The sequence below is a fragment of the Ananas comosus genome, linkage group 24 (assembly GCF_001540865.1).
Source record: "Ananas comosus cultivar F153 linkage group 24, ASM154086v1, whole genome shotgun sequence".
Lineage (NCBI taxonomy): Eukaryota > Viridiplantae > Streptophyta > Magnoliopsida > Poales > Bromeliaceae > Ananas > Ananas comosus.
This window is the reverse complement of record NC_033644.1, coordinates 1,357,565-1,369,074: the sequence shown is the minus strand read 5'-3', so window position 1 is coordinate 1,369,074 and position 11,510 is coordinate 1,357,565. Positions and strand designations below refer to the sequence as shown.

At 41.6% G+C, this 11,510-nt stretch overlaps 2 protein-coding genes across 2 annotated transcripts; one reads left to right on the top strand and one right to left on the bottom strand.

The window, feature by feature from the left end:
- LOC109728870 (cytochrome P450 89A2-like) lies at positions 249-2,220 on the top strand. Its single transcript, XM_020259407.1, has one exon. The coding sequence runs from the start codon at positions 288-290 to the stop codon at positions 1,866-1,868; it is 1,581 nt and encodes a 526-aa protein (XP_020114996.1). The 5' UTR covers positions 249-287; the 3' UTR covers positions 1,869-2,220.
- On the bottom strand, positions 7,666-9,431 carry LOC109728839 (cytochrome P450 89A2-like). The gene has a single exon (XM_020259373.1). The coding sequence runs from the start codon at positions 9,271-9,273 to the stop codon at positions 7,687-7,689; it is 1,587 nt and encodes a 528-aa protein (XP_020114962.1). The 5' UTR covers positions 9,274-9,431; the 3' UTR covers positions 7,666-7,686.

The window sequence follows — 11,510 nt, the reverse complement described above, 5'->3', positions numbered from 1 at the left end:
GACCCCCTTGAGCGAGTAGTTGGTTGAATACTATGATCTAACGGGTAGAAATGATCAATGAAATAAATCTAAGGACCGAAAATTTATAAATATAAAAAAGCCAATACTCATAAAAATATAGTAGCCCGACTCTCATTTCTATCCATAATATTATCTCCTACTTTCAAAATAAACCAGATTACATAACAGAAAAGGAAATAGCCAGCAAAAGAAGCAAACTACCCAGCCTATCTATCTCACCCACTAAAGCTAAGCGTTCTCTCTCTTATCTCACACTCTCATCAGTAATGGAGGATTGGCTCTTCTATCTTGTAGCAATAGCCACATCCGTAGCTCTAACCCTCCTCATCTCTTCCCTCCTGAAACCGTCGAGGCCGCGCAAAACCGCCTCCCTCCCCCTCCCGCCGGGGCCGCGGTCTGTCCCCGTCGTCGGCCCGCTCTTCGCGCTCCTCCGCCTCCGCCGCCGGTCGAATTTCGACGTCGAGCGGCTCCTCCGCGGCCTGTGCAGGCGGCACGGCCCGATCGTCACCCTCCAGCTGCTGTCCTCCTCCCGCCCGGCCGTCTTCATCGCCGACCGCGTCCTCGCCCACCGCGCCCTCGTCGCGCGCGGCGCGGAGTTCGCCGACCGCCCCCCGGCCTTCGGCCCCGGCGCAGTCCTCTCCAGCAACCAGCGCAGCATCAACACCGCCCCCTACGGCCCCGTCTGGCGCGCCCTCCGCCGCAACCTCGCCGCCGAGCTCCTGCACCCCTCGCGCCTCCGCGCCCACTCCCCCGCGCGCCGGTGGGCCCTCGACCTGCTCGTAAGAGATCTCGGAACCAAATCTAGCGACGGCGCAGCAGCAGCCGTCGTCGTCATGGAGAGCTTCCAGTTCGCCATGTTCTGCCTGCTCGTCCTCATGTGCTTCGGCGAGCGGCTGCCCGACGAGCAGATACGCCGGATCGAGTCCCTGCAGCGGGACCTCCTCTCCAACTTCGTCAGCTTCAGCGTCCTCGCCTTGTATCCGAAGATCACCAGGCTGCTCTTCCGGGGCCGGTGGAAGAAGCTCATGGAAATTCGGCGGAAGCAGGAGGAGACGTTCGTGCCGCTGATCGATGCGCGGAGGAATAATCTGCTGCTGCAGCGGCGGCGGCGGTCGGAGGAGGACGGGTTCGTTTATTCGTACGTCGACTCGCTGGTCGATCTCGAAATTCCGGTGGACGGCGGAAGGAAGCTGACGGACGGCGAGATCGTCAGCCTTTGCTCCGAGTTTCTGAGCGCCGGCACCGACACGACCGCCACCTCGCTGCAGTGGATCATGGCCAACCTCGTAAAGCAGCCGGACATTCAGACGAAACTGTACGAAGAAATCGAACGTGTGGTCGAGAAGGACGCTGCGGTGCGAGAGGAGGACCTGCAGCGGATGCCGTATCTGAAGGCGGTGGTGCTGGAGGGGCTGCGGCGGCACCCGCCGGGGCACTTTGTGCTGCCGCACGCGGTGACGGAGGAGGCGGAATTCGAGGGGTATCGGATTCCGAAGGGTGCGGCGGTGAATTTCACGGTGGCGGAGATAGGGTGGGACGGGGCGGTGTGGCAAGAGCCGATGGAGTTTCGGCCGGAAAGGTTTCTGGAAGGCGGGGAGGGGGAGGGGGTGGACATAACGGGGGGTCGGGAGATCAGGATGATGCCGTTCGGGGCGGGTCGGAGGATTTGCCCCGGGATGGGGCTCGCGCTGCTCCACCTCGAATACTTTGTTGCGAATTTGGTGAAAGAGTTCGAGTGGAAGCCGGCGGCGGAGGGGGAGGAGGTCGACATGACGGAGAAGCTCGAGTTCACCGTGGTCATGAAGACGCCGCTCCGGGCGAGAATCTTGCCCAGAAAGAGAACTTGAGCAGAACAACAAAATAAAAAATAAAAAAAAAGTCCTTCGTCAAGACAGTATCAAAATCAGAATATAGTATGTAAGTATTTTAGTTATAAATGTCTTTTCGTTTTTGCTTTTAATTTTAGCTATAGTTATTGAGGACAGAGCATCTGACAATTATTGCAGCAGTAATTTGAAATAAGATTTAGCTTCTGTTGTTGCATCAATGTGAGGTTGTTTGATGTTTTGAATAAGAGAATAAATCTCTTCCGTGAGATTCTGGTAAATATATAGAACTTTTTTTGATGTAAATGATGTGAATATGTATCTTAAACATGGCTTGTGATTACCTTATAATCATGTTTGTTTTAAGCCTTGATATGTTGTTGTGTACTTGTTCTTGTGTTTGTGTTTCCTATGACACTTGTGTAGTATAAAAGATTATAATTGGGCAGGTTGCTTATCTTTCTTCTCTTTTTTTTTTTGTATGTTATGGTATTTGTAAGATTTTATTTTGTATAGAGCTGTTCACCTCCTCTGAAATTTCAGTCTGATTTGGGCCCAACTATACTTTTTTTTTATTAGAATAAGTTTGATCTCAACTACAAGAAGGGTTCACCATACTCTATTACTTATTTCATCTCATACTTTAATCAAATATAAAATAATTTTTTATATTCCTATAATTTAGGAGACCGACTGTCCCTTGAGCAAGTGGCAAAGAGCTTGGTGGTTAGTATCCGAAATCCAAATTCGAATACTAGTTGATTCATATTTCCAGCTAAGTTTAGTTTATTTCTAAATGAAATAAACGAAACGGATAGCGTGCTACCTATCACTCATAAAAAATAATAATAATTTCAGGGTCACCATAATTATTTTACTTTTCTTTTCTTGCCATGTAAACTAGTTATCTTTCAAAAGAAAGCGGCTACATACTCTAAAAAATACCCTACAATACTGTTGATGACATGGCAGTATCATTATTATATTCTAAACATTAATTATTAAACTTAAATATCATTATTTTTTTTAGAAAAAAGTTACATTCTACTACTTCATTCATTTATACGATGAATTAGGTTACAGAGTGAGACATCCGAACCTACAAAGTGCAGTGCGAGTCCCAAAGGTATCGAAGCGAATGAATATCGGTTAGTAATTGTCTCATGTTGAACTTCTTTTTCTCAAAAGTTTTACTATTTCTCTCCAACCATATAACCGGACGAAATGCTTGTCTTAGACTCCACTATCTTGCAAAAGATTATACAGTGCTTTAACCAAAAACTCATCTGACCATCTCTATCTGACTTTATCCCCTCTCTATGTTAGCGATATGTCGGAGAGTTTGTCTTTTAGATTCAAAATCAGATCTCGATCTTCTTGCGATCTTGGAGCAAAACTAGACAGAATTTTTCGCTACCTTTAGCCATTTGCTCCGGAAACAATCTCCATCCTGTAGGTATTGGCATGCGCTTTACTAAAAATATAGAAATATTGGGATATTAGAGGGGAACTGACTGCACCAGATGTGCAGCCAAAAGCTTGCACTTTGTCCGTCTCCGACCAAGTAGGTGACTCCGCACTTTAATAAATCTCTAGTCCCTAAAATGCTTTGCCACCACTGTGAGTGCGGTTTGAAAGAAGTACCTTTTCTAAGCGGTCTCCTTCGGAAGTAATAAAGGCCCGGAATAAGGGGGCCCCATTGGTGCGTCCTATTAGAAAGCAACCTCCACCATCATTTCACCACTAGAGCTATATTCATATTCTCTAGGTCCTTAATCCCTAATCCTCTTTCCTTTCTAGTCTTACACACAGTCTTAATTCCAATTCACCAGACAATGGTAGGGGTGTAAACGGAAGCCGACACGCGAGCTGGGGTCGGCTCGTGTTCGGCTCGTTTATTAAACGAGCTGAATACGAGCTGGCTTGATAAAAGTATCGAGCCGAAAATTTAGCTCGTTGTTCGGCTCGTTTATTAACGAGCCAAAACAAAGCTGGCTCATGAGCTGGCCAACGAACAATAAATTAAAATAAATTAAATTAAATATAATAAAAATAAATTTATAAAATCTTATCTATTAGACTTTGATCTAATAGTTTAAACTCTACATATAAATGAGTCTTTTTATAATTAAGCTTGTATTTATATTTTTATTTTGCTAAAAATTAAATAATAAAAATATATTATATATAATTATTTATTTATATATAAAATATAAATTAAATAAATTATATAATATAAAATATATGTATTCGAGCTGTTATCGAGCCGAACACGAGCGAGCTGACCCTAGCTCGTGTTCGGCTCATTATTAAACGAGCTGAAAAATTCAGCTCGTGTTCGGCTCGTTTACTAAACGATCGATTCGATCTCGAGCTCATTTCGAGCGAAATACGAGCTGGCCTGCGAACAGCGAGCTGGATTGCCACCCTAGACAACTGGCTCCCAGTCATTAGAGTAAAATCCAAAATCTCTAAATATTATTTAATTTAATAATTATTTTATTCTCATTAATTGTCTTTTATTATGTTAATTAATTGGATGAATTTAATTTTAATTTATTCCTTCTTTATTCCACTTAAAGGGGCTAATTAAAGAAAAGTTAACGTTGGTGTTAACTTTTCCCATTCCCCTCTGTGTATATATGTTTGGTCTACTGTCTATAGGGTAATATGAACAGTGGTGAAAAACAACAAGTGGAAAAGAGAGTTTTTTTTTTTTTTTTTAAAGTTCTTTCATTAATTTTTTATTTTCTTGATTCCTTTGTCTCTGGGTGTTGAAAGAGTCTCCGTCAACCTCTTTCACGATCGTGCTCACAGGAGGAAGAATTCCGGTCGTACCTTAGGGTGTTGTTCCCGGTTAATCCTGCACGTAAGAACGGAAATACATTTTAGGACAGTGCCTCACACGCTTCCGGATAAGTTCAAATTATTATTTGGATATTTGCAATTATCTGTAAGTTGATTTATTTATTTTCATCTTAAAACTAGTTAGATTTTAATTACAATCAGATTTCTGTGCGATATTTTTTCTAACACCAGTGACATTATTCCCTCCTTTCCCAAAAAAAAAAAGCCCTCCGGAGGGTTTCTACACGTCGTATGACCCATTTAGACGCTTTAAAAATAGAGAAGAAATATAGCAGCAGTTTCAAAAGGACTGAATTTATGAGGACCAGCCTGCCTCCTCGACAAAAGAGTTTAGCTTGCTATCCTTCAATTGGTTCTTTCAATTTTACTCATAACGTGCCATCAATCCTCCTTTCGTAGTCGACTATTCGTAAGAGGAAGTCCGAGGTAACGAATCGGGAGTGAGCCCAATTTGCATCCTAAGATCTCCACAAGCCTCACACCTTGAACGTCTCTACTACATAGGTAGAATAGCTCTTCCGTGTTGGGAGTTAATTAGTTGAGGCTTCAAAGTTTCAAAATTCAAAATTTAGTTTGAATTTTGAATACGATATTGGGATCGAATGGGATGAAGCTTGAAAATTCGAACGATGAAAATTTAAAAATTTTAATTTAAATGGAGCGCAAATTCAGTTTGGAGAATATATCGACATGGATGGGGAAGATATTTAATGCAATTTTGCCTTGAGCTCAATACGACTGAATCGGATCAATTGGAACTAAATTATATCTGATCTGATCCAATTAACTTAATTGATTTGACTTAAATCCAACCACAGAACATGATAATCAAGTCCCACTAGGTGAATTAAATCTAAGCTTGCTCTTTGGACTTTCCAAACAGTACATCCAAGCTTTATGTCAGATTATTGGCGCTAATCATTAATTTCAAAAATTCGAGTGTTAGGAAGATACAATCAATTCATTTAAAGCCGACAGTCTTTATTGACTTGGGCCAATCCAACAATACACTTTAGCATCTGCACAAATTTGCTAGATGCGAGATTCGAATCCTTTCTCGCACTTATGATCTCTCGCTCTCTAATAGTCGGTTGGATCGGGTTAATTCAGAAACCAGTTCAACTACCGGTTTGATCGATCCAACACCTAGAACTATTTTCTCAGAAAAATTGAAAAATTGGATTATCGACTCACAAATTCCCAAATCTGTACGCATTATCGACTCACAAGCACCTATCAATCAAAAATTGGATTCGACGTCTTGCACACAATACCGGTCTGGACTTCCACCCTACACTGTGTATAGGAGAGCAACAGCAGGGAGAGCTTCTGCCGTTCAATGCTTTGGTTCACAATACCGCGCTTTCTGATTCCGACGACAAGGCTATTTGGCGCTGGAGTGCGGATGGAAAGTTCTCTGTGCGGAAAGCTTATGACTTCCTAATTTTTGATGGAATTGATGCATGCAATACCCCTTTTCTCTGGAAACTAAAAATCCCCTTAAGAGTTAAATTTTTTTGTGGCTTGCTGGCCGCAACAAAATCTTGACAGCCGACAATTTATCTACGAGGGGTTGGCAAGGCCCCTCAATCTGTGTTTTTTGCTATGCTAATGACGAAAAACTTGAGCACATACTCTACGATGGTGTGGAACTACCTCCTACAAGATATTCCAACTACTCAAAAATTGGTGACTGATCTCCCAAGTAGCTTACCAACCCGGTGGAATCGAGCAAGACAATCGTTAAAGGGGCTTTTAAAGAGAAACTTTGATCTCTGTTTGGCAGCGGCGTGTTGGGAATTATGGAAGCAGAGAAACTCGCGAATCTTCAACGACCGCCTTATCCGCTGTGAAGAGATCGGAAACAAGGTCATCAATACGGTGAAGCTTTGGTTACAGGGTCATTAATAGGGTGAAGTTTTGGTTATCTGTGGTAGGAGGCTAATAGGAGTCTAATACTTTAGCTATTCCAAACTTTTTTACTTTTGTTTAGTTCTTTTCTTTACTATTATGTTGCTCCTAGTCTCAGTTTTCCTGGATTTTGACTTCAGACTCTTGGCTGTGGTTTTTTGTATTGCTCTCACAAATAGGGTACATCCATGTTTCCTCAAAATAAAAAAAAAAAAGAAAAATTGAAAAAAAAAATGGTGAAAAATATATTGTTGATGTGTTAGCATATATATATATATATGTAGAGGGATTACGATTATAGGATATAATAATGGTGCTTAGGATTTAATAATAATATTTAGGGTTTAGTAATTAATGTTTAAAATATAATAATAATGTAGCTATTTCATCAATAGTATTGTAGGATACTTTATAGGATATTTATAGCAGCACTCTTTTGAAAGATAATTAGTCTATGTAGCAGAAAAAGAAAAGATGCAAAATGTACCATAACCATAAAGTATAAGCCATACAAAATTTATATTATTTAATTAATGTATGAGATGAGACAGATTAGACGAACAGCTCTATACAAAATAAAATCTCACAAATGCTTTAACATGCACAAAAAAGAAAGATAAGCAACCACCACAGTTATAATCTTTACTACTACACAAGTGTCATGAGAAACACAAACACAAGAACAAGTACACAACAACCTCTTAAGGCTTAATACAAACATGATTATGTTGTAATTACAAGTCATGTTTAAGATATTTAATAGTTTGAGTCTTACAAACTCACATCATTTGCATCAAAAAAGTTTAATATATTCATCAATCTCATAGAACAGAATCTCTTATTCAAAACATCAAGCAACCTCATATGAATACAACAACATAAGCTAAATCTTATTTCTAATTACTGCTGCAATAATTGCTAGATATGCTCTGTCCTCAATAATTATAGCTAAAACTAAAAGCAAAAACAAAAAGACATTTATAACTAAAATACTTACACACTATAATATTCTGAATTTTATAGTGTGTTGATGAAGGACTTTTTTTGTTGCTCTGCATGCTCAAGTTCTCTTTCTGGGCAAGATTATCACCCGGAGCGGCGTCTTCATAACCACGGTGAACTCGAACTTCTCCGTCATGTCGACCTCCTCCCCCTCCGCCGCCGGCTTCCACTCGAACTCTTTCACCAAATTCGCAACAAAGTATTCGAGGTGGAGCAGCGCGAGCCCCATCCCGGGGCAAATCCTCCGCCCCGCCCCGAACGGCATCATCCTGATCTCCCGACCCCCCGTTATGTCCACCCCGTCCCCTTCCCCACCTTCCAGAAACCTCTCAGGGCGAAACTCCATCGGCTCCGTCCACACCGCCCCGTCCCACCCTATCTCCGCCACCGCGAAATTCACCGCCGCGCCCTTCGGAATCCGATACCCCTCGAATTCCGCCTCCTCCGTCACCGCGTGCGGCAGCACAAAGTGCCCCGGCGGGTGCCGCCGCAGCCCCTCCAGCACCACCGCCTTCAGATACGGCATCCGCTGCAGGTCCTCCTCTCGCACCGCAGCGTCCTTCTCGACCACACGTTCGATTTCTTCATACAGTTTCGTCTGCACATCGGGCTGCTTTACGAGGTTGGCCATGATCCACTGCAGCGAGGTGGCGGTCGTGTCGGTGCCGGCGCTCAGAAACTCGGAGCAAAGGCTGACGATCTCGCCGTCCGTCAGCTTCCTTCCGCCGTCCACCGGAATTTCGAGATCGACCAGCGAGTCGACGTACGAATAAACGAACCCGTCCTCCTCCGACCGCCGCCGCCGCAGCAGCAGCAGATCATTCCTCCGCGCATCGATCAGCGGCACGAACGTCTCCTCCTGCTTCCGCCGAATTTCCATGAGCTTCTTCCACCGGCCCCGGAAGAGCAGCCTGGTGATTTTAGGATACACGGCGAGGACACTGAAGCTGATGAAGTTGGAGAGGAGCTCCCGCTGCAGGGACTCGATCCGGCGTATCTGCTCGTCGGGCAGCCGCTCGCCGAAGCACATGAGGACGAGCAGGCAGAACATGGCGAACTGGAAGCTCTCCATGACGACGACGGCTGCTGCTGCACCGCCGCTAGATTCGGTTCCGAGATCTCTTACGAGCAGGTCGAGGGCCCACCGGCGCGCGGGGGAGTGGGCGCGGAGGCGCGAGGGGTGCAGGAGCTCGGCGGCGAGGTTGCGGCGGAGGGCGCGCCAGAGGGGGCCGTAGGGGGCGGAGCTGATGCTGCGCTGGTTGCTGGAGAGGACTGCGCTGGACCCGGAGGCCGGGGGGCGGTCGGCGAACTCCGCGCCGCGCGCGACGAGGGCGCGGTGGGCGAGGACGCGGTCGGCGATGAAGACGGCCGGGCGGGAGGAGGACAGACGGCGGACGGAGAGGATCGGGCCGTGCCGGCTGTGCAGGCGGCGGAGGCGGCGGAGGAGCTGGTCGACGTCGAAATTCGATCGGCCGCGGCGGAGGAGCGCGAAGAGCGGGCCGACGACGGGGAGAGACCGCGGCCCCGGCGGGAAGGGGAGGGAGGCGGTTTTGCGCGGCCTCGACGGTTTCAGGAGCGAGGAGAGAAGGAGGGTTACAAGTATGGAAGCGGCTAGTGCTACAAGATGCAAAAGCCAATCCTCCATTATTGATGATAGTGCGATACAAGAGAGGAAAAAAAAAAAAAAACGCTTATTAAGAGATAATATTATGTAGAGAAAAAGCGTGTGTATCACCAATCCTAACTCCTAAGTTGGGAAATGTACTCATAAAAAATGGTAACTTTGTTTGTAATTTTTCATTAGAGATTTTTATTTGACATTTATTTAGAACCTACCAACTAACACTATCTTAACCGCTCATCATATTGAGTGCGGGTTAAGCAGTGGGCCAATTTTTGTAGAGCTGGGTGACGTCGACGTTAGATACACTCTTTGTTTTGACGTTTGTTTCTGCTTCTACTCTGATTTTTTTTTTAATTTTTTTTTCTTTTGATCTTTCATCTTTTTTAAGATCTTAGCTGTGTATCACTCTGTATAACTAAATTCATTTACCTAATGAATAAAGTAAATTGCGTGTTACCTTTCTCTCAAAATAAAAATTTATTTGCATAAAGGATTATATAAAATTAATAGGCCTAATTGCCCAACCATATTAGTATATGGGTAAAAATATGTATGGATAATCCACCCAAACTATAGGCCAGTTTGAAATAGGTTTTTCTTTTTTCTTTTCTTTTTTCCCCTTACTAAAATCCGTTGTACTTTTTATGTTTAGGTAAGTTAAAAAGTTTATCAAATTTAATGACTCTATTGATTAATATAATTTTATTTTCTAAAAATAATTAAAATTATTAAATTTGATTAAATTACTAATAAAGTTAGAAAAATTTTATTTTTTTTACTATACTAAACTTATTTAATTCTATAAATTTACACGTTGAATGGGTCTCACTATAAATAAATGGTTGAAAAATAGGGCTCTCGGTCACGATTTCTTCCTCTAGAAGCAGCAGTTTCAACTTTCAAATCATTAACTTTTCTCCATCTTAACTATTTTTAAATTTCAATTTTTAATTTTTAATTTTTAATTTTTAAATCTATATTTTAAATTCTAAATTTTATATTTAGATTTTAAATTTTAAATCCTAAACTTTTTTTCAAATTTATATTTTAAATTAAAATATTAAATTTCATATTTTTGTTCATATTTTAAATTTAAAATTTAAATTCAAAATTTAAATTATTTTAAAATAAAATTTAGTTAAAAAAAAACTACTTGTCAACAATAAAAAATTTGCTAAATATGGTAAGAGTAATTTTGAAATAAATTACACTTTATTATCACCATGACTGAATTTTATAAAATAAATCAAACATAATAATTCTATTATATACACTGTAATCGAGCATTATATTTCTACATTAAACCAAATCCAGCATTATATTCCTGCATTAAACCAAACGTGATAATACAGCATTAGTAGTAATCTGATTAAAAAATTTTAAATATTTGATTATGTCGAACCAAATGCACCCTAAATATAAGATAACTGTCTTATAAGTGAAATACAGTCTATTTTACTAAGTACTAGATGGTAAAACATTTTAAAGAGTTAAAATCAACATCCTAACTTGCAACCACACAAGAAAATTCATATAATAGATAAATTATCATTAAATAATTTATTCTGAAATCCAAATAGGGCCAAAATGTTTATTTTGGATGTTGGAAGAAGCTATTTAGTAATAACTCAAGCTCAATAAAAATTTCCTTCTGCAATTACAAGCTAGAAGCTTTAGGTTTAGCTCCTAGAAAAGTCCTGGCAGCCATGAGTTCAAAGGACAATATATTCCACCTCCCAAAATAACAAAAAAACAAAAGAATATGGCATGCCTTTCAAACAGGCCAAAGTCTGCATAAGACAAAAGTAGTAGGAAATGAGCATGTCATTGGTTAGTCCTAAAGTCTTTAATCTCGAAACATTTGCTTTTCAAAACAGTGTAATAAACAAATGTCTATTGAATGGAAAAATTTTCAGAGCACAAAAAACCTGTCATTCAAATTATTTTCAGTGGAGACTTTCTAGGGACTTCAGATCAATGCATCAAGATCATCATCTCACAAGTACAATCCAATACACTAAAACGATCTTACACCAAGCAAAATTAGCAAAAAGATTGAAGTAAAAACTCAAAAAAGGAGAGACAGATTAAGAAAGCAATACATGGAGGTGATATAGTGTTCTCCTGCTTTCAAACTAGTAAAATAAATAAATGCGCCTTTGAAAGGATATTTTTCAGAGGAAAATACATGTCTCAGTGGAAGCTTTCTTGTAACTTCAAATCCATGCATCAAGGTCATCTAGCAAGTACAAGCCAAT